The 27,511-nt window shown below is 46.5% G+C and overlaps 1 protein-coding gene across 1 annotated transcript in view; it reads right to left on the reverse strand.

Annotated features, from left to right (window-relative positions):
- Positions 1–265: 265 nt before the first annotated feature.
- ATP8B3 (ATPase phospholipid transporting 8B3) overlaps positions 266–27,511 on the reverse strand; it is a 92,298-nt gene continuing 65,052 nt past the window's right edge. The window contains exons 19-29 of the mRNA XM_043990392.1: positions 24,832–24,996; positions 23,550–23,661; positions 13,525–13,600; positions 12,535–12,652; positions 11,149–11,431; positions 10,089–10,312; positions 6,278–6,361; positions 5,651–5,890; positions 2,495–2,633; positions 1,608–1,735; positions 266–511 (exon numbers count right to left, since the gene is read on the reverse strand). Coding sequence (XP_043846327.1) covers positions 266–511; positions 1,608–1,735; positions 2,495–2,633; positions 5,651–5,890; positions 6,278–6,361; positions 10,089–10,312; positions 11,149–11,431; positions 12,535–12,652; positions 13,525–13,600; positions 23,550–23,661; positions 24,832–24,996 — 1,815 coding nt within the window. The remainder of the gene's footprint in view (positions 512–1,607; positions 1,736–2,494; positions 2,634–5,650; positions 5,891–6,277; positions 6,362–10,088; positions 10,313–11,148; positions 11,432–12,534; positions 12,653–13,524; positions 13,601–23,549; positions 23,662–24,831; positions 24,997–27,511) is intronic.

Raw genomic sequence — 27,511 nt, forward strand, 5'->3', positions numbered from 1 at the left:
CTTTAAGTATTGAGGTTTCTTTCCCCTCACCTCTCAAGTTCAGAGGCAAGACCTCCTTTGCAATTCCCCATCTTGCCAAGAGAGGTTCTTGCCAAGAGAGGTCACTGTTGCACTAAGAGCAATGAGGCAATATTTTTGTGACAGGGGCATCCCCCAATTTTTTTTTAAATGGGGGACTCTTAAAAGGTCCCAGAGTTGGTAGGCTGAAAGGTCTCACATCAACCAGGAGGGGAGAAGAGCTGGTATTAGGGTGAGTCTTTGGTTGTCAGACTTGTTCTGGGGTGGGGTGGGGTGGGGCCTCTGCATCAGGCTGTGAATCCCTGTTAGGGCCAGGAGCCTGGGCATCCCTGAAGGTCTTCTTCCGAATGCTGGCTCCCCGAGTGATGAGGTCAGCATAGCCCTCTTTGTGGGAGAAGGCATAGCTAGAGCGGCGGCGAACTGAGCTCCTCTGGAAGTGGGCTTTGAGTTCCACTGTGCTGACTGCCACTTGAGTGTCTCGGTAAGGAAATTTCTATGCCAGGGAAGAAGGAGAAGCCATCAGAGGAAGCACACAGGAAGCAAGGGAAGGGAATACAAGGGGAGCAGAGGCCAGGGCACCTGCTATGAAACAGAAACCAAGGAACTCATTGGAAAGAGAGAGAAGGGCACCTAATGTGAATAAAGAGACCAGGGCATTCGTCCCTTGGGACTAGAGGCCACTCCTCTCATTTCTTTCTTTCGGGGGTGGGGGGTGGGGAGTAGGGCAATGAGGATTAAGTGACTTGCCCAAGGTCACACAGCTAGTGTCTGAGGCCAGATTTGAACTCAGGTCCTCCTGAATCCAGGGCCTGTGCTTTATCCACTGCGCCACCTAGCTGCCCCACTCCTCTCATTTCTAAAAAGATTTTGAAGCCATCCCTCACCTGGGTCCTTCCAGTTTCCCAGAAAGAGGGAGAGATGAAGGGAAATAAGGTCAGTAGAATTGGAAAGAAAGCCCAGATTGAGGAAGAACAGATCCAAGTTCTGCTCCCCTCTCTGACACCAGCTCTTTTTATGACCCAGTATGTTGCTTTCTCTACCTCAGTTTATCTCCCTACAAAAATAATCCCTGTCCTGCTGAATTCATGGGCCAAAGAAATTAAGTGGCTTAAGTAGAAGTCCCAAGGTCACACAACTTGTAAGTATTGAAGCCAGGATTCATTGGCATGACTTGGAATATTCAAGTGGATAATGTCTGGGAAAGTGCTTTGAAAAGTTAGAAGGCCTGGGAAGGGGGCAACTAGGTGGTGCAGTGCATAGAGCACCGGCCCTGGATTCAGGAGGATCTGAGTTCAAATACGGCCTCAGACACTTGACACTAGCTGTGCGGCCCTGGGCAAATCACTTAACCCTCATTGCCTCACAAAAAAGGGGGGGCCTAGGAAGATGGTGGGGGAGGGTCTGAGGACTCCTGAGTCCTCTCCCAACTCCATCCCCACAAGAAATGGAGAGAACTAACTATCCACTATGAGAAAGAAAATACTTAGCTTGCTCTGGAAAACAGGAAGACCTTTTCCCCCAGAAGGATCTGTAGATATAGCAGGACTCCCTCATGGTAGGGTCCCCTGTGTTTAGGATGACTAACTTACCCCTGGCCCAGGCTCAGCAGTGATGTGGCGTAGTAGACGGATAGCCAGTGAGGGCATGGTGTTTATGACCACAGTCAGAAGCACCACCAAGAGGATATATGGTTCTGTCAGGGCATTTTGGCTGGCATCTAGGGGATGGAAAAGCATGAGCCCAGGTCAGTGGCAAAGACCCAGGGTCTGAGTTCCAGGAGGAACAGTATGGCCCTTGGCAGTGGGGAAATTTCTCTTAAGGGGAAGGGGAAATTGCTCTGCAGTCCAAGGTAGACTACCCACCTCTTCCTTCCCGCCCCCTGCACACTGTCCCAGGAGGAAAAGGCCACCAGGAAGGAAAGGGAAGGAGAAGAGGCAAAGAGGAAGAAGAGAGTGAGGAAAGAAAGGGAGAAAGGAAGAAGAGAGGGAGACAGGAAAGAGGGAGAGAGGGAAAGAAGGAGAGAGAAAAGGAAAGAGACAGAGAAAGATAGTGAGAGAAGGAAAAGAGAAGCAGAGGAGGAAAAATGAAAAGACAGGAAGAGAGAACAAAGAGAAAAGAAGAAATAAAGATGAAAGGGAAAAAAGAGATGAAGGAGACAGACACAGAGAAGAAAGGAGGGAGAAAGATGCCCAGAAAGAGATAGAGAGAAAGGAAGGAAAGAGAAAAAGAGACAAAAACAAAGGAGGGAAAAGATGGAGAGAGGTGGAGAGAGAGAGAGAGAGGAAAAGAAAGAAGAGGAGAGAGACTCCTCTCTTCTTGATCCTGGTACCGGACCTCTGAGCAACAGGTGCCCTAGGAACTTCTCCTGAACCCTTTATGACCAGGACCTGAGGAAAGTCTGAGTGGCCCCCTCCACCAACCCACCCACCCACTGGTCAAGACCTTAGTAAGGGGTGGAGGAACATGGAAATCTTACATGGAAATCGGAAAATGGTGGGGGCTGCGCGGAAGGCTGTCAAGTTCTGGGTGAAGAAAGACAGGATACTATAGAGAACCACACTGGAGGAGACAGCCAAAATAGACAGGATGGTCCAGAACTTGATGTCCATGATAATCTGGCCAGAGAAGGAGACGTTAATCCTTTGGGGTCTTGGAATAGCCATGGGGAGACAATCTGCTGAGGACGTGGTTCATATTGCATCAGACAGAGACTGCCAGAGAGTCTTTGTGAAGTGTATGACTTTTATTGTTTTATTTTTTTCTTATTTGTCTGTTTGTTAGCCCTCTGAGGGCCTCTAGCCCGGGGAGGTCAAGGGAGAGGGGCTTCCATTCCAAAAGGAACCACTGAGGGATCTGGGATTATCAACGTGTAGAGGGAGCCGGCCTGGGAACCACGTGGGAATGGAAAGAGAGGGGTGGGGTGGAGAAGAACTATAAGGGGCAGATTTCTTCTCAGTTTAATAGGAACAATTTGCTACCAATCAGAGCTATCTAACACAGAAAGGATTGTCTCAATAGAGAGGAAGCTCCTTGTAATATGAAAGTGAGTAGAATGAACTTGGCCTCCAAGCCAACAAAGTAGACATTGTTGGCATTGCTACAGAGAAGATAGTTGCTCCCAGTTGGAGGCTGGACTAGATGAACTTTAAGGTTCCTCCCTGCTTCTGACATTCTAGATTCTAAGGTTCAGGTTCTGAGTCCCTTCCCCGCTCTCACATTCTGTTCTAAGTTATAACATTCTAGGGTCCAAGGTTCTCCCTGGTTCTAACATTCTAGGTTCCGAGGCCTCTCCAAGCTCTGACATTGTGTTCTAGGTTCTAACATTCTAGGTTGTAAGGTTCTTCCCAGCTCTAATATTTGTGGTTTTGAAGCCCTTCCCAGCTCTGACATTCTGTTCTAAGTTACAACATTCTAGATTCCAAGGTTCTCCCCAACTCTAACATTCTAGGTTCTAAGGCCTCCCCAGCTCTGACATTGGGTTCTGGGTTCTCAGGACTTTCCCAACTCAGACATTATACATTCCAAGGTTCCCTTCCAGCTCTGATTTTCTATGTTCTAAGCTTCCTTCTAGTACTGACATTTCATTTTCTTTGTTCTAAGGGATGACTACCCACAGTTTCTTTCAAAATCTAAATCTTATGAGATCCTTTCAGTTGTCAAGCCCTGTTGAGCATGCCTTTGTGAGGTCTCATACATCCGTCCCCCTCTCCCAACTCCCTCTGTGGCCAACCTAGCTGAGGTTCTCCACCACCCACCTCCATGGTTGTACCAGCTCCCTAACTGGTCACTCTGCTTCCATCCTCTCCCTTCTCCATCCATCCTTCACAGGTTAAATGAGTCATTTCCTTAATGCACCACTCTGATGAAATTAATTCTCTATTAAAAAACCTCTTCCCCATTGCCTAATAGGCAAATAAACCCTCCTGTTCCTGGCATTCAAGGCCCCCATTATCAGGCTCTCTACTACCTTTTAAGCATTATAACAAACTACTCTCCCTTCATATGATCTTGGTTCTAGCCCAGCTGTATTAGTACAAATAATGAGTCCCCTGAAGTGGTTGCATGCATGAAAATGTCCACTATTTGAAGTTATAATTGTGCAAAATATGGTATTTGGTTTCACCCCCATGGAAATATGTGGTACAAATTCAAATAATTCAATCACTCAGGGGGTTCATTGTTCACACTGATCAGGACCCTAGCTCTCAATCCTCCATTTTCTTCCTGCCTTTGCTTTCACCATTTCCCACCACCAAGTTGGACTTTCCATTCATTCCCCCATTTCCTTCTGCTGAATTCTTTCCTTTACTTCAAGGTCTGACTCAAATGGCGCCTCTTCCATAAAGCCTCCCCGGACACTACCACATCTGAATTCCCTCGATGAAGATCAGAGAATCTGGAGTGGAATGAATTTCAGAAGCCAACCTACATCTCCACCCCACCAAAAAAAACCAACAAACCAACACCCCAAAACCCAAACCAGAAACCACAAAAAACCCAACACCTCTCCAGTACTACAAAACCCAAGGCAGGACTTACCAAGGCAGCCCATTCAAGCTTTTAGACAGCTCGAAATCTGTCTTTACAACTTCCACCTACTGCTTCTAATTCTGCCATCTGGGATCCAACCAAACCAGTCTAATTTCTCTTCCACATGATGGTCCTTCAGTTACTTGAAAATGGCTCTTGAGTTCCCTGAAGTCTTCTCTTCTCCGGGTGAAAACCACCGTGTCCCCAGCTTGTATTGGGTAAAGTTGATTCTTTGAACCCCAAATCTTTACATTTATCCCTGCCTGAATTTAATCACATTAGCTCTGAAAAAATATGCTAGCCAATTAAGATCTCATTGGCTCCCGGCTTTATCACCTACTGTGTTAGCTTCCCCAACAAATTTGCTAAAAACTGCCACCTATACCTTGACCCAAAGTTGCTGATAAAAATGACCTTGGGGCAGGTGGTAGCTCAGTGGATAGAGCACCGGCCCTGGAGTCAGGAGTACTTGAGTTCAAATCCAACCTCAGACACTTACTAGCTGTGTGACCCTGGGCAAGTCACTTAACCCCAATTGCCTTACTAAAAAAAAAATGACCTTTCCCTCTTCAAATTCATCATAGCAATTTGCCCAGATCTCTCCTCTTCAGGGATCCCCCTCTTTCCCTTGTATCAGATATATTTGTGTATGTGTCTTTTCCCCTCTTTCAGACTGTAAGCTACTTCAAAGTAGAATCCAAACTTATCCCTTTCTATCCCTAGCACTTAGAACAGTGCCTTTTTTGGGGGAGCAGGGCAATGAAGGTTAAGTGACTTGCTTAGGGTCACACAGCTAGTAAAGTTTCAAGTGTCTGAGGCTGGATTTGAACTCAGGTCTCCTGAATCCAGAGCAGGTGCTTTATCCACTGTACCACCTAGCTGCCCCCAGCACAATGCCTTTAAATCTCATCCATTCTCAATAGCTGTTTGTTGAATGAATAAATGAAGACCTGAGTCATTGTAAAAAGGGAGGCATCCTGAAGGGATAAGTGGGACCAAGATTCAGGGGTGGAACTTGGGACAAGTTTGAGGATGAGATGGAGATCTGGCAAGGTACTTTGGAATACCAATACCAGTAGAGTAGGGGAAAGAAGAGGCTCACCTCAGCAATGACTGAAAGTAGGGCAGATGTGGCCACAGTGATAGCAAAGGACTGATAATCACAGATGCCTCCAGGTCCAGCTGTGTCATCAAAGGCCCACACAGCCACATAGAAATTCACCAGTGATGCAGCGGTGCCATGGACCAGGGCCACAAAGAAGACCCAGTAGTTGAAGAGTTGATCCTTCTGCCCAACGCTATAGAGCTCAGGGAATTCCAAGCACTTCTGGGCACTCATATCCTTGGTTGTGAAAGGGTGGAGAAGAGGCCCTCATTCTCAGCTCTGGTGTAAGGTGGAACCCCCTCCAGGACTACCACCCATGAACGTTGGAGGGTAAGGCCAAAGGATCTATTTAGAAGCAACTCACAAAGGGTTAACCCCTAGAAATCACTGCCCACAAAAGGTTAAGATAGCAGTAGTAACTCTAGCAAGGAACAATTTGGTACCTTTCTCCCTAACACTTTACATTGTTCTGGTATTGTGCTGATTTGCCTGGGACTCCTTTTACCCTTAACACCTCAACCTTAAGCAGAAAACCCATGTGGAACCCTCTCACTAGTATCTACCCCTTTTCCAGGGATCTCCCGAGACCCTAGGAGGAGAGAGTCAGGAGTGGGGAGGGCTTACCTGCTCTAGAAGGCCCATGGAGAGCACAGGATAGGCTGTATAGAAGATATTGTAGAGAGCCAGGAACCAGGCCTCGTACAGTGGCTGCAGAGGAAGAGAAGAAGTTAGGACAACGAGAGACAAAGAAGATGGAAGAGGGAGGAAGGGAAAGGAAAGGGAAGGATGTCATTAAATTAGTTTCAATCTACATTCAGACACGTTTCAAATTGTTTATTCTGCCAGAAGTTGATGCTCATGAATAGAAAGCCAGTAGCTTGACTTTTCTTCTTTATGCTAAAGAATTCCATGTTTTGACTCCAAGCTGATCTAGAATCCTAGAACTGTGTACTTTGCTGCTAAGGCTTTTTCTGCAAATGGAAGAGATTAGAAAAGGAATGTCCTAGTGGATACCTAAGGACAAGGCCCTGGTTAGATGAAGCCAAGACTGATCAGAGATAAAAACGTTCCTTGTTGTACCTTACCCCTTTATGACTTCAAAGGTTTGTTCTACAAGTAACATCTTGAAAGATGTATTTCACCAAGGTAGAAGGTGGATAAGTTCTTGGAACAATTCTAGAATGTATTATTATTATTATTATTATTATTATTATTTGCAGGGCAATGAGGGTTAAGTGACTTGCCCAGGGTCACACAGCTAGTAAGTGTCAAGTGTCTGAGACCAAATTTGAATTCAGGTCCTCCTGAATCCAAGGCCGGTGCTTTATCCACTGCTCCACCTAGCTGCCCCCTCTAGAATGTATTATTAAAGGGATGGTTTGTGAATCCAAAAGAAGGGAAGCAGAACTCATGAGCCAGCATGGGCTCATCAAGAGCAAATCATGGCAGCAGGATCTCCTTTGCTGTTCTGTAAGACTGGTAAATCAAAGGAAGCCTCTGGAGCCTCGGGTTTCAGGAAAGAATTGGTGGAACCTTTCATGATCTCCTTGTGGACAAGATGGGTTAGTTGATACCATATGTAGGATTTAGGCCAGATCCCCAAAGTAATACTTGATGTATGTACATAAAGCTGGAGGAAGGGTGTATCCTAGAGTTCACATCAGCCCCTGTCCTTGGTCCTTTCCTATTCCACATTTTTTTTGGGGGGGGGGGGCAGGGCAATGAGGGTTAAGTGCCTTGCCCAGGGTCACACAGCTAGTAAGTGTCAAGTGTCTGATATCAGACTTGAATTCAGGTCCTCCTGAATCCAGGGCTGGTGCTTTATCCACTCACTGCACCACCTAGCTGCCCCCTTTGAGATAGATTTTAAATAGGAAATAGCTATGTTTAGCTAGAAGGGTTGCCTGGGGGCAGGGGGAGAATGTACAAGATTGCTATCTTCAAGTATTTAAAGGACTCTTTATAGTTTGGGACAGCTAGGGGGTAAAGCAGATAGAGCACTGGGCTTGGAATCAGGAAGACTCATCTTAGTGAGTTCCAGTCTGGCCTCAGACACTTCCTAGCTTCGTGACCCTGGGCAAGTCACTTCACCCTGTTTGCCTCAATTTCCTCATCTGTCAAATAAGCTGGAGAAGGAAATGGCAAACTGCTCCAGTATCTTTGCCAAGAAAATCCCAAATGGGGTCACCAAGAGACAGAACTGGACAACAACAAAAATTTATAGTTTATCCCCAAGGGACAATGGAAGTGTGGCTTGACGTAAGAGAAACACTTGCTAAGAACGAAAGCTATCCCAAAGTAGCAGTGTGATGTAATGGAAAGGGACCTGAATTCAAATCCCAATTCTACCACTTCCTGTGTAACCTTGGATATGTTACTTTGTCCCTCTGAACACCAGCTTCTACTTCTATTAAATGAAGGGAGTGGACTTAATGACCTCTCAGGTCACTCCCTGCTCTAAATGTATGATCTTATTCATCAGTCTGGGCAAGCTCAAAAGGGAGGGAGTCCCTATCAAGTGTGTAGATGTTATTGGAAAGGAGCTTCCCCAGGGAGGTAAACTTGGGTTGATGTAGCTGCCCCAGAGACCTCTGCACTCCATTGATTCCCACTCTTCAATGTGTTGTTGTTGTTGGGTGTTTTTTTTGAGGGGGGGAGCAAGGCAATGAGGGTTAAGTGACTTGCCCAAGGTCACACAGCTAGTGTCAAGTGTCTGAGGCCAGATTTGAACTCAGGTCCTCCTGAATCCAGGGCCAGTGCTTTATCCACTTCACCACCTAGCTGCCCCCAACTCCAATGTTTTAATAAAGAGGTAACCAGTTCTGTCAGGCCCTGTCAAACAGGAAAAGCTTCAAAGGTACACATCCACTCTGATGATGGACTGTGCATCTGTTGCCCAACATCCAGCTTTCAAACAATGCACAGAAGCTCCTCACCAAGAAGCTATCACCAGAGGATGATTAAAAAAAAAATTCCATAGCAAGGGATCTCCATCTGCACCATTGGAGGGAGTAACCACATAAATGAAAGGAGTTAGGAGTTGAGGGGGCATCGTGAAGCACTGGGGAGAACACAGCCTCAAAAACACGGGTTTGAATCTTGGCATTCCTGCTTGCTATCTGGGTGACCTTGCGGCAGGTCACTTTTCTTCTCTGGAACTCTGTCCTCATTTGTGAAAAGAGAGAATTGCACTAAAACGATCCCATTGGTCCCTTCCAGCTCTCTTTACCTTGGCTAAGTTGATTTGGTCACACACCCCCAACAAAAGCAAACTTTGAAAGCTAAAAAGGTTCAAAAGAATCCTTGACCTAATACCAAGTGCAATTAAAGGACTTAACCTGAAGAGATGCCTGGGCGCAGGAGGAGGGGGAACCGGATATTTGAAGGGCTATTTAGTTCATTCACAGAAGGCAAAGGGGATGGGGGTGGAGGGAAGCTTGCCTCGTCACTAAAAAATCACAGAGTAATGGTAAATAGCAACTGGGGAGAAAGGGAGAGACGGAATGGTAAAATAAACAGAAAGGAGGGGGCATCTAGGTGGCACAGTGGATAGAGCACCGGCCCTGGATTCAAGAGGACCTGAGTTCAAATCCGGCCTCAGACACTTGACACTTACTAGCTGTGTGACCCTGGGCAAGTCACTTAACCCCAATTGCCACACACACACACACACACACACACACACACACACACACACACAAAAGGAAGGAAAAAAAGAAACGGAAAGGAAACAGGAGGAGGGGGCAGTGCAGACACTGTTGGGACAAAGGATCTAAGAGGTCTGGAGCTGTCCAGACTCTCTTCCCCACAGAAAGCGTTCCCCATCCCATTTCCCAGGACCTGGGCATAGATTCTTAAGGAACTAGGTCACAGGCCCTTCTCTGGTCCACGGTGAAATAGCCCCTCCCCCACCTGCACCCCAGAGGTGGCTGTATGGTCTTAGAGGGCAGGGATGCAGGGGAGAGAGGAGGGAACAGATTCAGAACCAGAGGATCGGAGCTAGAACCTCGGCTCTGCTATTTGCTACCTTCTACCAGACAGCTTCTCTCTCAGGGACTTTGTCTCCCCCTCTATAAACCAGGAGGGGGAGACTAGCAGCATGCCACAGAAACTTCTTGAGCCTTTATTTTCTCATTTGCCGTCCCTTCTAGGTAGGTAGCGGAAAATCCTAGGGAATGGAAGGGACGAATAGCTAGGGGGAGGTTCTGATGGGGAGGCGGGAAAGGGTAAAGAAAGCGCATCCCTTGGGGGCGGCTAGGTGGCGCAGTGGATAAAGCACCGGTCCTGGATTCAGGAGTACCTGAGTTCAAATCCGGCCTCAGACACTTGACACTTACTAACTGTGTCACTTTACCCCCATTGCCCCGCAAAAAAACAAAGAAAAGAAAGCGCATCCCACAGGGGTCTTCTTCCGCTCCCCCTCCCCCAAACGCACCTGAGCTGTGAAGCCGGTGTAGAAAGCGAACCAGATCTGGACCATCATGCTGGCAAAGGTTTTGTAGAAAAAGTAACGAAGAAACTTGGAGATACGCAGGTAAGACCAGCGCCCGTGCACCAGAAGCAGCCGCTGCAGGTAGGCGAACTGGGCCAGAGCGTAGTCACTGCACTGGACTGCCTGCATGCCCTCCTGTCCGCTGATCCCCACCCCGATGTCGGCAGCTGTCCCGGCACAGAAGCAGGATCAGGATGAGGGGTGGGGGTGGGGGGATGAAGCATCTTTACGTCCCCCCCACCCAGGACCGCAGCTGGAAAACCCATTCCTCTTCCCCCTTACCCCAGAGCAAGGAGAGAGGGGGCATCCTCACTCTAGCTCTGCCATCAACTCACTAGCTACCTATGGACCAGTTATCCGGCCTCTCTTAGGCAATAGTCCTTCCACTGTGAGCCACAGTTGGAGCCTCTACCCTTTAATAATTAATAATAATAATAATAAATCACAACTAGCCTCTATATCATCCTTGAAGGTTTGCATGTATTATCTCACTTGATTTGATCTTTACAACAAACTCTGGGTGGGAGATGTTATTTTTATCCCCATTTCACAGATCAATCAGATGAGGAAAGTGAGGCAGAGAGAGTTTAAGTGACCTGCCCAGAGTCACACAGGCAGTACATATCTGAGGAGGAACTTGAACTCAGGTCATCATCCATGAGGGCACTTGGTTGGCTCTAGGTAACAGCTAGAAAATCCCCTCCACCATAAACCACAGCTGGAACCCTGGGCCACTGGTAGCAATGATCCCTTCTCTTCCCTTCCCCCTGGGTTCACAGCAAGGATTCAAACACCAAGTCTTCCTTGTTGAAGTCCAGTACTGATGACCCCTGTCCCATGCAAGGCCATATCTAGAATCTACTCCTCGACATAGGCAGGATCCAGCTGGCAATGGTCCCTAGGCCCCAGGGTTCCACGTAGCCCCCTCCCAAGTGACCCAGTGGCTGCCCTCGGGTCCCTCCCCCACCATTCCAAAGACACCCTGTCCCACGTGGCTGCTCACTCTTGATCATGTTGACATCATTGGCGCCATCCCCAATGGCTAGGGTGATCACTTGCTGGTATTTCTTGACCAGCTGGACGATCAGGGCCTTCTGCTTGGGGGTCACGCGGCAGCAGATGACAGCTTGGCACTGGCTGGCCAGATCCACAAAGGCTCGTTCCCGCCGGGTCGCTGAGTCTTCCTGACTCTTTCTAACTCCGTAGCGGATCGCCAGGCGGGCCATCGAACTGAGCTTCTTCTTTACCTTGGTCTGTTCCTCTTCACCCCGAAGCAGCAGCTTGTCCTGTGGGGAGCCAGGAGAGAGGGGGCAGTCCTCACTCCAACTCTGTTATCCACCCGCTAGCTAGCTTTGGACAAGGTATCTGGCCTCTCTGAGCCCCAATGTCCTCTGTAAAAATGGAAATAGTCATGTCTGCCTGATGGGGGAGGAGGGAGATTCTAGGATAACTCAAGCAACCCACACATGCAGGCATACAGATGCACGCACATGCTACTTGTTTATTCAGCCTGCAATATTGTGTCCCCAGGGTCACAGGTGGGAGATACGTCATGGATGAGACATCCCTGCCTTCACAGAGTTTATAGTCTGGGCTTCCCCACACCTGTCCACCCAGTGTCCTCACACAGGGAGACTTACATATGCTGAAATCTACATCGACATAGAAATAAACACAGAAGAGACACCAAAGGGAATACAAGCCCCTCATTTTACAGATAAGGAAACTGGGAGGTGTGGGAGGTAAAGGGATTCACCCGAAGGTGTGCAGGTAGTAAAGCATCAAAGGCAAAATTTGAACCCAGGGCCCCAGTCCACTGTCATACTGACATCCCATTCATTGCTAAGCAGCCTCTGCATCAAGTTTCTCTGCTATAGCCTATGAGATCCAAGATAGCATCTGAGAACTTTTTTTTTCTGGGTAATTTAATTATTTTGTTAATAAGGTCAGCAGGTTATTAATAAAACAACAGTCATTTGCCTGTCTCTCTCAGACCAAAGATAATCATGGTGACGGGGCTCACAGCTTATATACCCCCTTGAGACAGTAGGTGGTTCATCAAACAGCAATAAAATCTAATTGGTTAGCATAATTGGAGATGGACTATATTAAAATGAAGGGCTATACCAGACCACCTATAGTCCTATGTTGTCAATTCAAAGAACATATACCATTTTCAATGGGTGGACTGAGTGACCCCTGTACTGAGAAGCCTTCCTGTCTAGACAAAACGATCTGTTGAGAACTTTCCCAAAGTGGTCTGAGAGGTAAATTCTTCCTACTTGGAGATCATTAAGTATGAGCCAGTTCTGGACCAGGCATATTCTGCCCCCGCCCCCATCCCTCCCTCCAGAGTGTGCCATGACTGTGAGTTGGGACTGACACTTACCAGGAAGTCTCCAGTGACCACCAGGGCCATTTTGCTCTGTGGCTTCAGGGGCCTTGGACCAGAGCCTCGGCCACCACTCACATTATTGTTGCTTTCCCAATAGGCCTCAAGCATCTCACTGCAAAGACAGATCACAGGACCCTCCTCACTGGTCAAATGGGACTGAATCATTCTAGACAGCACCAGCTACAACCCGACTCAGAGGCCCAGACACAACTACAGCCCCTTCCTACCTAAGAATATCATGGCCCCAGAACTCTGGGGCAGCCCATAGTTCAATGTGGGGGCTTAGACAAGTCACATTTCCTCTGATGCAAAATGAGAGATTGAATTTAAAAAAAAAATCTCTCAGGTAGGCCTCCTGGCTCTGACATCCTAGGTTCTAAGGTCCCTCCCAGCTCTGACATTCCATATTCTAAGGGCTCTCTCAGTCCTGACATTTTGTTGTCTGGGGCCTTCCCAGCTCTGACATCCTGTGTTCTGAGTCCCTTCTTACAGCTCTGACATCCTGTGTTCTATGGGCCCTTCCAGTTCTAACAGTCTCTAGATTCTGGGGTCCCTCTCAGCTCTGGAATTCTCTGATCTCTGCTCAAAGTACGTATGTTGAGAAGTCATGTAATCTGGTGGAAGCAGCCTGGGGTCTGGTGGCAGGAGATAGTGGTTTTAATTGCTTCTGGCTGGGTGACTCTGGACAAATCACTGAGCCTCTTTAGACTTAAGGCTCCTTAGTCTTCCACCTCTGTAGAATCAGGATTTAAAACTAGATTATAGCATTATAAGAATAGAGTGGAAAGGGGCCTTGAAATCTAATAGCACCTGCCCTGCCTGCTTCCCAGGAGTGTCATTTGGATCCAAGGTGTGAAATTCAGGATGGGAGATTCCCCTCCAGCCAAGAGGAAGGACTTTATGATCACTCGGCAGCCTGGCAGTGCCCACCCAGGATGGCAATGCTTCCTTCCCCAGGTGCCCTCCCCATCCCCCACTCCTTACTAGATTTCTTTCTCTTCCAGGATTTCCATATCATCCGTTAACAGTCGGCAGGCAAACCCAATGTTCACAGCAGTCTCTGCAAAAGAGAGGGCTCCCTTGGCCTGAGCTGTCGCCTACTCTGAAATCCTGCCTGTCTTGGGGATGGGGGTGGGAGCGATGACCAGTCATTCCATGGAGGGAGGGGTGGCTATTGAGGATTTGGGAATGAAAGGAGGCTTTGGAATCTACCCATGTTTACCTTCTACCTGAAACACTTCCTATCCATGTGACTGAGTAAGCTACTCAGCCTCAGTTTCATCATCTGTAAAGTGGAGATTATGATAGCACCTGCCAAGCAGAGTGATTGTGAGGTTGTGGTGGGGTAACACATAAGGTGCATTGCAAATGAGAAAGCACTTTAATATACATAGCAAATAAGGCTTTCTAGGGGGCTCTCTCTATAGTCTGGCTGTTATTATTAGTGATTGTCTTATCTATCTACTAATAAACAGCCAGAAGGCTATTTTACAATATAGTCATTTTATTTTTATTTTTTAATTGTATTTATTAATTAATTTTGGGGCAGGACAATGAGGGTTAAGTGACTTGCCCAGGGTCACACGGCTAGTAAGTGTCAAGTGTCTGAGGCCGGATTTGAACACAGGTCCTCCTGAATCCAGGGCCAGTGCTTTATCAACTACAATATAGTCATAATTAACTAATTCTTTTTTTTAACTAATTCTTAATAACAACATACATGATTATTTCCTTATTAATTTTCATGATCATCTTGCCAATTAAAAGCTGTGTGACACAGGAAAATTCACTTGGGGTAAGAGATTTTGAGCGGGAAAGAGCCATCTGAGTCTAACCCATTTTATAGATAAGAAAACTGAGGCCCAGAGAGGGAAAGGAATTGCCTAAGGTCACACAGGTCACACTGTACTAACTGACACAGTTGTTTCAGGTCCTTTGATTCCAAATGTATCGTGCTTTCCACTAGACTCTGAACCTAAGTTTGCTCATCTGTAAAATAAGGCCAATAATCCTCTTTCAAAGGTTCTTTGAATTTAGATATATTCTAGCCCAGCCCCAAGAGTATACTGGTAAATGTTTAGCAATGGGCTCCCAGGAACTAAATCAAATTTAGAAGAATGCAAGTCATTCCCCAATTGAGAAATGGTCAAAGGATATGAACAGGCAGTTTTCAGATGAAGAAACCAAGGCTATCTATTGCCATATGAAGAAATGCTCTGGATCACTATTGATTAGAGAGATGCAAATTAAGACAACTCTGAGGTACCACCCCACATCTATCTGATTGGCTAATGTGACAAAAAAGGAAAATAATAAATGTTGGAGAAGCTGTGGAAAAATTGGAACACTAATGCATTGTTGGTGGAGTTGTGAACTGATATAGCCATTCTGGAGAGCAATTTGGTACTATGCCCAAGGGGCTATGGGACTGTGCATACCCTTTGACCCAGTAATACAACTACTAGGTCTGTATCCCAAAGAGATCATTAAAAAAGGGAAAAGGACACACATGTACAAATATATTTATATGAGCTCCCTTTGTGGTGGCAAAGAATTGGAAATCAAGGAAATACCATCAATTGGGGAATGGCTGAATAAGTTGTGGTATGTGAATGTAATGGAATACTGTTGTGCTGTAAGAAATGATGAGCAGGCAGATTTCAGAAAAACCTGGAAAGACTTAAGTGGACTGATGCTGAGTGAAGTGAGCAGAACCAGAACAGTGTACACAGTAACAGCAACATTGTGTGATGATCAACTGTGATAGGCTTGGCTCTTCTCAGCAATACAATGATCCAAGACAATTCCAAAGAATTCATGATAGAAAATGTTCTCCACATCCAGAAAAAAGAACTATGGATTCTGAATACAGATTGAATCATACTATTCATACTTTCTGGTTGTTGTTTTTTCTTTTTTGAGGTTTGTCCTTTTTGTTCTGATTCTTTTTTCACAACATGACTAATGCAGAAATATATTTAATGTGACTGTACATATATTACCCATATCAGATTGCTTCCTGTCTTGGGGAGGTGGGAGAGACGGAAGGGAGGTAGAAAAATTAGGAACTAAAAATCTTATGAAAACAAATGTTGAAAAAAACCAATGTTGAAAACTATCTTTACATGGAAAATAATGTATATAAATACTTTTATGATGAAAAAACAAAAACAATGGGCTCCTGGGGAAGGGGTAGGACCCACTTTTAAGTTTAGTTAACATCATTAACATTTTCTCCATTACTTTTGAAAGCATCGACAACCAACAAAACAATAAAATAAGCCTTGATTTTGTGTATCAGTTTCCAAGGTGAAAATACTCAAATTGAAAATTTAACAATTGACTCTCCCAAGCCTATATGTGGTAGCTCTGGCACATACCTCTCACATGCCCAGTCATTTCTGGGAGAAAAAAAAATGTCCCATTCTCTTCTTCCTACAAAGTTAACAGGGGTGATCTGCTGGACTATGGCTTTCCCCATAGGGACTACCTCTTCCTGGCCAAGTTGTTAATCCTTTTTGACATAGCAACACACAGGAGCTGCTAGTCATGCATGTCCTTTAACACGGGACCAGAGCATAGGTCACCTCCCCAACATAGAGCAAGCCCAGCTCCATAGTAGTTTCACTAGCAAAACAGTTAACTGCAATCACTTGATACAGTGACTTCATCGGACAATATACACACCATTCTGCTGATGCATCCCCCCACCTCTCTGCCAACAAAAAGGAGACCTATTTCATGATCAGTCTTCCAGGATCATTATTCAAAACTCTCATTTTCCAGATGAGGTAACTGAGGCCTAGAGAGGTAAATGACTTGCCCAGGGTCACACAAGGGATCTTGGTGGAGCAGAGCTGGGATTCCAATCCAGGTTCCCTCACTCCAGATCCAGTGTTCTTCCCATTGCACCACCCACCTTACAGGATTATTGTGAGAAAAAGGCTATGTAAGCTGAAAAGCCCTCCTAGAAATTGGGAGGATCATCATTCCCACACAACCCTGGCATATTGTCTTCTGGTGGACTGCACCAAGCCCTACCCTGAATAGCTAGATTTCCCAGGACACAGACACATTTTTTGTCCAAATACACACCCAGGGGCAGAGTCTCAACCAGGAAAATAAAAGCAGGATTAATCTACAATTTCTCAGAAGTGAGTGACTCAGCACACACACACACACACACTCTCCCATACCAGACTGGTTCCATCAGGGCTGGCCCAGCCAAATGGTGAAGTCGCCCTTTACGTGCCTGCTTTTCAAATCCATGGTCTCTGGCCTCCCACAGGCATAAGGGGCCTGAACAAAAATATGTAAAAACTGAGGCCTGGAGACAGAGTGCCAAGACTCTGCACAAATTTCCTGATTCCAAGTCCAGCACACCTTTTACTGATATTCCAAAGCTTCCCTTGCCCCCTCTAGCTCTCCTGCCTACCCTAACAAAATGGAATTGAGAAATTCATCCACATTGAGGAAGAAATGACAGGGAAGATAGTTAGAGGAGAGCCCCTTTAGGGATTGGGGGGGGTGGCATTTTAACTGACAATGTCTAGGTCAAGCTAAAGAAATGAAGCCCTCATGGTGGAATTCTAGCAGTTAAAGTTCTGGGCCTGAAGTCAGGAACATTCAAATTCGGCTTTAGATGCTAATTGTGTGGTCCTGGAACAAGTGATCTCTGCCTGACTCAGTTCCCTTGACTGTAAAATGGGACAATAATAATAGTAGTACCTACCTCCCAGGGTTGTAGTGAGGATTAAATGCTTAGCACAGGGACTTTTTTCCCTTCCTTCCTCCCTTCCTTCCTCCCTTCCTTCCTCCCTTCCTCCCTTCCTTCCTTTCTTCCTTCCTTTCTTCCTCCTTCCCTCCCTTCCTCCCTTTTCCTTACTTTCTTCCTCCCTCCCTCCCTTCCTTCCTTCCTCCCTCCTTCCCTCCCTCCCTTTCTTTCTTCCTTCCTTCCTCCCTTCCTCCTTCCCTCCCTTCCTCCCTTTTCCTTACTTTCTTCCTCCCTCCCTTCCTTTCTTCCTTCCTCCTTCCTTCCCTCCCTCCCTTTCTTTCTTTCTTCCTTCCTTCCTTCCTTCTTCCCTCCCTTCCTCCCTTTTCCTTCCTTTCTTCCTCCCTCCCTTCCTTTCTTCCTTCCTCCTTCCGTCCCTCCCTCCCTTTCTTTCTTTCTTCCTTCCTTCCTTCCTTCTTCCCTCCCTCCCTTCCTTTCTTCTTCCCTTGCATCTGCCAACACAGACTGGAGTGGGGAGAGGTGTTGGACCAGGGTAAAAAAAGAGCCTTCTGGGAAGCCCAGGAATCCCACCCCTGAACCCTCTGCCCAGTCTCATTGGAATTACAGAGATCATCTTAGTATGACCCCCCTGAAGTTATAGGTGAAGAAACTGAGGCCCAGAGAATTAAGTGACTTGCTCAAGGTAATACCTCTAGTAGAAAATCCAGATTTGAACCCAGGTCCTTTGATTACACATCCTATCTTCTTCCCACTGTGTCTTTACCATGCTGAGCAATCGCTCTATGTGCCTTCAAATGCTACCAAGCCATGGATTCCTCTTGTGGGGCTCAGATCCCTCATCTGTAAAGTAGGAGTGAATCCCCAGGCCATCTTCTGAGACATGGCTGTGGTGAGAATTCACAGCCTGGCTATGCAATCCCAGAAGTGGTGAGAATTCACAGCCTGGCTATGCAATCCCAGAACGTCAGAGCAGGCAGGGGTCTCAGATCATTTGGCCCAACTGTCTCCCTTCAGAGAGGAGGCAGGTTAGCCAAGGAAGTGTTAAAGCTGGAATTTGAACCCAAATCTCTTGACTCCAAGTCCCAGAGACTTTCCATGTCATAAGGCTGCCTCCCTTGGAGGCCAATGTTTCTCAAGCTGGGAGCCGGGCAGTCCCTGGAGTATGACCTTGGGGTGGTGGAGATGGGAAGCATCTCACTCAAATACCTTCTGTAGCTCCCAAGGGCTGCTGGGTAAAATCCCAACTTCTTACCTTAGCATTGGAGGTCCTCTAAGATCTGCCTTTCTAGTCGCCTCCCATTCCTAATAAGTCTCATCTATTGGTACATATCTCTGACATGGGGTGATGGAGTATGGTAGAAAAAAAATTTGGAGTCTGAGGTCCTGGGTTCAAATCCCAGTTGTCTTCCTGCCTACCTCTGTGGCCTTGGACATGGTCCCCAAGATCCCGTCCAGCTCCAATATTCTCTAACATTGATGTTCCTCAAATAAGACCCTCCATCTCTCAACTGTGGTTATCCTGGATCTCTCCAATAACCACAAAGCTCTCTGAACATCTCCCAGCCCTGCAAAGCTCTCCCTCCTCATTTCGGCCTCCTGGCTTTCTTCAATTTTCAACCTCTAAGGAAGCTTTCCCTAACCCCTCTTAATTCTTTTTCTTTCTTTCTTTCTTTCTTTCTCTTTCTTTCTTTTTCTCATTCTTTCTTTCTTTCTTAATTTCTTTCTCTTTCTTTCTGTCTGTCTTTTTTTTTTTTTTTTTTTTGGTGAGGCAATTGGGGTTAACTGACTTGCCTAGGGTCACACAGCTAATAATTGTTAAGTGTCTGAGACCAGATTTGAACTCCGGTCCTCCTGAATCCAGGGCTGGTGCTCTATCCACTGTGCCACCTAGCTGTCCCACCCTTCTTAATTCTGAGGCCTTCCCTCTTTGAATTATTTCCTATTTAGTCTGTCTATAGCTTGCTTTCTTTGTTGGTAGTCTCCCCCATTCGACTGTAATCTCCTTGAGGGCAGGGACCTTCTTTGGCCTCTTTTTGTATCCCCAGCACTCAGTACAGTGCTTGGCACATAGTAGGTGCTTAATAAATGTTTACTATAATCTTTATGCCAGGCTCATTCTCCCCTCCTTGCCAAGTACTACCTGTCATTTTAAGGCTCACCTCCTCCAGGAAGACTTCACTGACTCATAGATCTTTCCCGTCTTGAACCTGGGGGATTCAAACCCTACCTCTGACACTTAACATCAGCGTGGCCCACTCAACCTGAATCTCAGTTTGCTCGTCTGTGAAATGGGGTTAAGAACACTTGGAGTATCTGCCTTACAGAGTGGTTCTGGGAATCAAAGGAGATCCTTCCCTAAAGTATTTTCCAAAGCTTAAATCTGACTATCATTGTCAACCCTGGAGCTGCTCCAGCCCTGACTGTCCCTTCCTTTCATCAGGCAGGCAGGAGCTTACATGGTTTGACTCAAAATAGCTACCCACTATTGCCTCTAAAATAAGATATAAACATCGCAAGGGTTTCACTTTCTTTTTCTTTTTCTTTCTCTTCCTTCCTTCCTTCCTTTCTCTTCCTTCCTCTTTCTTTCTTTCTTTCCTTTTTTTGGTGAGACAATTGGGGTTAAGTGACTTGCCCAGGGTCACACAGCTAGTAAGTGTCAAGTGTCTGAGGCTGGATTTGAACTCAGGTCCTCCAGAATCCAGGGCTAATGCTCTATCCATTGTGCCACCTAGCTGCCCCGTGTTTCACTCTCAAAGTCCTTCACAAGCAGGCCCCAATCTATCTTTCCAAGCTCATTATCTAGAACTCCCCCTCACACACTTTCCAATCCAGCTAAACTGTCCTTCTCTCTGTTCCTCACTCACAATGCTCCATCTCCAATCACCCTGCTTTTGACCTGACTGTCCCCCATGCCCGGCATGCCTTCCCTCCTCACCTTTACCTCACAGAATCTCTGCTTTTTCTTCAAGACTCAGTTCAAGAATCACCTTCTACATGAAGCCCCAGTAACTGCTAGTACCCACCCTCCCAATGCCTCACCTGGCATTTATTTTGTATTGATTCTAGATACATTTAGTTCCTATCTACCTATGTATAATTATCTCAGATCCCCTCTTTTTTTTGTCCTTGCATTCCCATTGCCTAGCAAGGTGCCCAACACGTCCTGAAGTCAGAAAGACTCATCTTCCTGAGTTCAAATCTGGCCTCAGACACTTACTAGCTGTGTGACCCTGGGCAAATCACTTCATCTTGTTTGCCTCAGTTTCCTCATCTGTCAAATGAGCTGGAGAAGGAAATGGCAAACCATTCCAGTATCTTTGCCAAGAAAACCCCAAATGGGGTCACCAAGAGTCAGGCATGACTGACTAATAACAACAACAAAAAGGGTCCTCCCAGCTCCAAATACTCTAATTCTTTGACTGGGACAAGTAGAAGGTTTCACCTCAAACTACGAAAGTACTTCTCAATAATCAGAGATGCACTGTCTTGGAAAGTAATGAGCTCCGCCCCCATCATTAGTCAGTCTTCAAGAAGAGGCTAGAAGATGCAATGTTGGAGATGCAGTTGAGGCAATAGATCGGGAGCCATCCTAGACATCTTCTGGGGCTCCTTTCTGGTGGTGAGTGTATGGTTCGATATCTAGGGAGTTCATCATTCTGTTGTTCATTTCTCACTGTCCAAGGCTACAGGCTTGCTGATCTTTATTGGAGGGACCTCTATTTCAGGGACCTGGGGAAGGTCCCCACCCACACAAATTCCCAGTCTCACCTGCTCACTGAGGCCAGAAATGCTTTCCCAGAATTTCTTCTGCCCATTAGTGACATACCTTCAAATGCAAATACCATTGAATGGGAGTCCAAGGACTGGAGTTCACTTCTTGTTGTTGCTGCTCATCTGTCAACTTTTGACTCTTCCCAACCTCATTTGGGGTTTTCTTGGCAGAGATACTGGAGTGTTTTGCCATTTCCTTCTCTAGCTCATTTTACAGATAAAGAAACTGAGGTGAACAGGGTGAAGTGACTTGCCCAGGGTCACACTGCTAATAAGTGTCTGAGGCTGGATTTGAACTCAGGTCATTCTGACTTCAGGCCAGGTGTGCTATGCACTATGTGTCATCTGGCTGCCCAGAGTTCACTTAGAAATACAGATTTCATATATTGGAATCTCCCCAAAGAGGAGGTTTTGAGGAGAGGGGAGCAAGTCCAAAGACCATGGAGGCTGGGAACACGAAGCAAAAAGAACCTTGGACTTGGGAGTCCAGGTTGGTTTCCAGTTCCAGCTATGCCACTGACTGAATGGGAGGCCCTAAGAAAGTCCCTTCCCTGTCCCTGAAGCCCAGCTTCCTCATCTGGAAACCAACAGGACCAGACTTCTTCTTCTTTTTTTTTTTGTGGGGCAATGGGGGTTAAGTGACTTGTCCAGGGTCACACAGCTGGTAAGTGTCAAGTGTCTGAGGCCGGATTTGAACTCAGGTACTCCTGAATCCAGGGCTGGTGCCCTATCCACTGCACCACCTAGCCGCCCCCAGGACCAGACTTCTTGGCAGGAGAGTCAAAGAAGTTGGGCTTCCAAGTCTCAGAATTGGGGGCTTCAGTAAAAGAGGCAAGGGGTTCAGAATAAAGACAGTGACCATGGTCACTTGGCCCTGGTCAGATCCATATTTAGGGTCTTGAGTTCAAGTCCAGATGATACATTTTAGAAAGGACATGGATAAGCTGGAGAGGGTGGCCACCATGGGAAGGGAAGGAACAAGTATTTATTTATTAAGCACCCTTCTCTGTTTAGAATTGTACCAAACTATATCATCTCATTTGATCCTCACGGGTGAAGTAATTGCTATTATTATCCCCATTTTACATGTGAGGAAACTGAGGCAAATAAAGATTAAGTGACATACCTAGGGTCACACAGCTGGTAAGCATCTGAGGCTGGATTTGAATTTAGGTCTTCCTGATTCCAGACCCAGTGCTCTATCCACAGCCCACCTAGCTACCCAATGGAAACTAGGTCATCTGGAAATTAGTTGAAAGAACCGGACAAGTTTAATGTAATGAAGAGAAGAATTGCCAGGGAAATGTTGAAGGGAAAAGGGAGAGACATGCTAGATGTCTTCAAATATTTGAAGGATTAGATTTCGACTCGGCCTCAGAGAGATTATAGAGATGAAGGTATTTCAACTTGGAGTAAAGAAAAACCTCCTAACGGCGGAGCGATCCCAAGACAGAATAAGCTTCCTTGGGAGGGAGGGAGCTCCCTGTGGCGGGAAGTTCAGGAGTGGAGTATTTATGGATGGCCACCCAAGTATGTAACAGACAGGATCCCTATTCTGATACAGCGTGCAGGAGATGCCTTTGGCCAATCCTTCATCTCTGACACTCTGTGATGCTGAGAAAAAATGAAGGCAAGGATCCCTTCTAAGATTCAGTCTCAGATGTCCCATGGATCTAAAGGCCTGATGCTTTGTAGGGTTCCAAGAGTCTAATGATTCTAAAGCTCCTGTGGGTATAGAATCTCTAAGGACTTAATAGTTCTGAGGTCTAACAACTCCAAGGATGCTAAGTGTTCTAAGCATCAAGTGGTTCCAAGGGTTCTAGCAGTCAAATGTTCCAGGAATTTTCTGGCAGTCAGATGGTTCCAAGGATCTTAAGAGGTTCTAGGGTTCACAGAGTCTACTGTTCTAGGACTCAAAGGTTCTAACGCTTTTATCTGGCCAGAAAGTCATGAGGTTCCTTGATTTCTTTTTACGGGGCAATGGGGGTTAAGTGACTTGCCCAGGGTCACACAGCTAGTAAGCGTCAAGTGTCCGAGGCCAAATTTGAACTCGGGTACTCCTGAATCCAGGGCCAGTGCTTTATCCACTGCACCACCTAGCCACCCCAAGGTTCTATGATTTTAATAACCCATCGAGCTAATATCCTGCATTCCTAAAGCTCCTAAGGATCTAAGGTTTCACTTATCTACATTTCAGGGGGCTGTGCTACCCTATGTTTATCCAGTGCTAACCTCACTCTGGGTAAAGTGTTCATTCTTCTGACCTCCCCTCCCCAGAGTGACACCAAGCCCTTCGCTCTGTTTGCCAGAGAAGGCGATGCCCATCCCAAAGGAGCACTGAGGAGGGTTGGATTTAACTCCAACATTTCTGGATGAGAGATTTGGGAGCTGGGCAGAGGGAAGGCTCCTCCAGGGCTCCTCACTCTCACCTGTGGAAGGAGCCCCCTCCTCAAGCTTCCAGCTAAGACCAGCCCTGTCCTTGGGCCTGACACCCATGAGAACCCACCTTGTTTGTCTCCGGTCAGTACCCACACTTTTATATTCCCTTTCTTGAGGAGGTGGATGGCATCAGGCACACCATCCTGAAGCTTGTCCTCGATGGCTGTGGCTCCCAAGAGCTGGAGAGCAGAGGAGAGGAAGGAACTTTGAGTTCAAACCCTTCTCCTACCAAGACACCACCCCCAGTCCTACATAGAGCCAGGTTGGGTAAAGAGGGACAGAAGTAGTAGGGATTTGGGGTCCCTTTGGCCCTCTGGGCCTCAGGTTCCTCATCCTTAAAATATAGAGAGTGGGCAAGATAATCTCTAAAGATCCTCCCAGCTCTGACATCCCATGTTCTTCCCTATTCTGAGGGCCCTCCCAGCTCTGACATCCCATGTTCTTCCCTATTCTGAGGGCCCTCCCAGCTCTGACATTCCACGTTCTTCCCTATTCTGAGGGCCCTCCCAGCTCTGACATCCCATGTTCTTCCCTATTCTGAGGGCCCTCCCACCTTTGAGATGGTGTTCTCTGCTCATAAGATCATAGACTTAGAGCTGGAAAGGTCCTCAGAGGTCCTTGAGTCTGACCGCTTATTTGACAGATGAGGAAAATGAGTCCCAGAGAAACTGACTTGCCCAAAGTCTCTCAGGGTGTCAGTGTGAGGAGGGATTCAGCCCCAGGGTCTCTTGACTCCAAGCAGAGCAGAGCAGAGGCCTATTCTCAGCACACATTCCTTCTCCAGCTCATTTTACAAATGAGCAAACGGAGACAGACAGGCTGTGCCACCACCAGCACACATAGCCCTGGGTGTGGAGGCACACTGGCTACCTGGGGGATGCTGGGAAAATTACTCAGTCCTCTAAAGTGTCCTCATCTGTAAAATGGTCATGTCCTCGGACCATTTGACTTATAGGCTTATTTTGTGGAAAGGACTTTGGCAATCGTAAGGTGCTATATACATTGAAGTTAGGATTACATTTTAAGTGTCTTCTCAGCTCTGACACTGTATATCCCGAGCGCCCTCCCAGCTCTGCCATCCTGGGTTCTAAGGGCCCTCCCAGCTCTGACATGCTGGGTTCTAAGGGCCCTCCCAGCTCTGCCATCCTGTGTTCTAGGGGCCCTCCCAGCCCTGACATTTTGTGTTCTAAGAGCCCTCTCAGGCTCTGAACTTTTCTGTTCTCTGTTTCTTGGGCTTCTTCCAGTGCTGAGATGACCTGCCTGCCTCTAAACCCCTATTCTAGGGACTGGACACCTGAGATTAGGTCTTGATGTTGGGCCCTTCCCCTCTTGAATGCTCCTGTGCATACCCTGAGATCTTTCTCCATTTCCTCATACACTTCATCCAGGGTTTGGGCCCGGTTCTGCAGCAGGACAGTGGCTTTGTGGTACCTCTCGCTCCATTCTTGGTAGTCTTTCTCCTCTACTTCTTTGCTGGCTAAGCAGAGTGTCCGAAGCGTCTCTTCTGCAAAGGTCTGCCAAGGGCAAGAGGACAAGTCAATTTGTCAATTTGTCCCTGACCTAGTCAGGTAATATCAAGGTGCAGGGGGGGAGGTGGAGAAGTAGTTCATATAGTATGAAGGGAACTAGATTTGGCATCAGAGGACCTGGGTTCAAATTCTGACTTTGCCATCTCATTCATTCAGTCATTCAACAAATGTGGTAGGCACTTGAGGAGATGGAAAATTTAGATAAAACTTTGTCCTTGCTTCATGGAGCTCAAGAGGAATAAGGCACAAACATAAATAACTGTCATATATAATAATACATGATGAGTTGATTTGAATGAATGAATCAATCAACTGGCCAATGAAAAAGCATTTATTAAGTGCTAACTATATTATTGTTGTTGAGCTATTTTCAGTCATGTCCAAATCTTTGTGACACACTTTGGGCTTTTCTTAGCAAAGATCCTGGAATGGTTTGCCATTTTCTTCTCCAGCTCATTTTACAAATGAGGAAACTGAGGCAGACAGGGTGAAGTGACTTGCCCAGGGTCACACAGCTAGGAAGTATCTGAAGCCAAATTTGAACTAAGAAGAGAAGTCTTCTTGATCTGGGCTTCAAAGGAAGAAATTCAACAAGTGAAGAGGGGAAGGGAAAGCCTTCTAGGCATAGGGTTCTGTCATGGGCAAAGGCCGGGAGGTAAGAAAGAACAGGCAGCTGGGTAGTGCAATGAATAGAGTGACAGGCCTGCAGTCAGGAAGACTCCTCTTGGTGAATTCAAATAGCTGTGTGACCCTGGGCAAGTCACTTCACCCTGTTTGCCTCAGTTTCCTCATCTGTAAAATGAGATGGAGAAAGAAAATGACAAACCTCTCCAGTATCTTTGCTAAGAAAACCCCAAATAGAGTCAAGGTGATTCAGACACAAGTGCAGATAACTGAACAACAAGAAGAAGAAAGCACAGGCTGTGTTCCAGTGCAGTGAAGTTGAGGCAGCTTGATGGTGCAATATCAATCAATTGATCAATTGTTAATTAATCAATAATTAATTTGTATGATATATAATTAATATATTTATCGATCAATATTTATTAAGTACCTTCTGTGGGCCAGGCCCTGGGCTAAGTGCCAGGAAATACAAAAAGAGGCAAAAGACATTCCCTGCCTTCAAGGAGCTTACAATCTAATGGGGAAGACAGTATGCAAACATCTATACAAAGCAAGCTCTAAGCAGGATCAGTAGGAGGTAATTAACAGAAGACAACACTGGCACGAAGAAGGGTTGGGGAAGGGTTCCTATAGAAGGTGAGATTTTAGTTGGGACTTAAAGGAAGCCGGGGAGGTCAGTGGTTGGAGCAGAGGAGGGAGAAAGCGTTCTAGGCTGAGGAGGCAGCCAGAGAAAATGTGCAGAGCTGAGAGATAGAGGCTCTTGCTCAGGAAACAGTCAGGAGGTTAGGGTGGCTAGATCAAAGAGGATGCATCAGGAGAGGAGGCTAGGTTAGGAAGAGCTTTGAATGCCAACAGAACATTTTATATTGGGTTATAATAGGGAGCCACTGGAGTATATTGAATGGGGAGGGGGGACATGGTTGGACTTGTGTTTTAGAAACATCACTTCAGTGGCTGAATGGAGGGTGGACTGGAGTGGGGAGAGACTTGAGGCAGGCAGATCCCACCCCCACACACCCCCCAGCAGCTATTGTAATAATCCAGGTGGGAGGTGATGAAGGTCTGCACCAGAGAGGTGGAGCTGTCACAGGAGAGAAGGGGGAACGTTTGAGAGATGCTGCAAAGGTGAAATCGACAGGCCTTGGCTACTGCTTAGATGTGGAGGGGTGAGAAATAGTGGGGAGTCCAGGATGGCTCCTGGAGCATTCTGAGGGACTAGAAGGATGTGGTGTTCTCTATAGTGATAGGAAAGGTAGCTGAAGGAGAAAGGTAATGAGTTCAGTTTGGGACCAGTTGAGTTGGAGATGTCTACTGGACATCTGGTTGGAGATGTCTGAAAGGCAGTTAGGGATGAGAGACTGGAGGTCCGCAGAGAAGTTGGGGCAGGACAGGTAGATTTGAGAATCACCAGCATGGAGAAGGTCATTAAATTCATAGGACCTGATGAGATCACTGGGTGAAGTAGTGTAGAAGGCCATGGACCAGGACAGAACCCTGTGGGACGCCCACAATGAGAGAGATGGTCTGGAGGAAGATCCAGCAAAGGAGACAGACAAGGAGCAGTCAGAGAAGTAGGAGGGGAACAAGGAGAGCCAAGTATCCTGAAAACCTAAATTCCAATCAGACTTCAGATATTTACTAACTGTGAGACACTGGGTAAGTCACTTCCCCTCTGTTTGCCTCAGTTTCCTCAACTACAAAATGGGGATAATAATAACAACACATACCTCGCAGGATTGTTATAAAGCAGTTAACACAGTGCCCGGCCACCTGTAAATGCTTATTCCCTCCCCTAGTACATAAAAAGTCTGGAAAGAGAAATCTACATCAGGTTACAAAAAGGTCTTGAATGATGGGCAGGGGAGATTGACCTTGA

This window comes from Dromiciops gliroides, chromosome 1, assembly GCF_019393635.1.
Source record: "Dromiciops gliroides isolate mDroGli1 chromosome 1, mDroGli1.pri, whole genome shotgun sequence".
Lineage (NCBI taxonomy): Eukaryota > Metazoa > Chordata > Mammalia > Microbiotheria > Microbiotheriidae > Dromiciops > Dromiciops gliroides.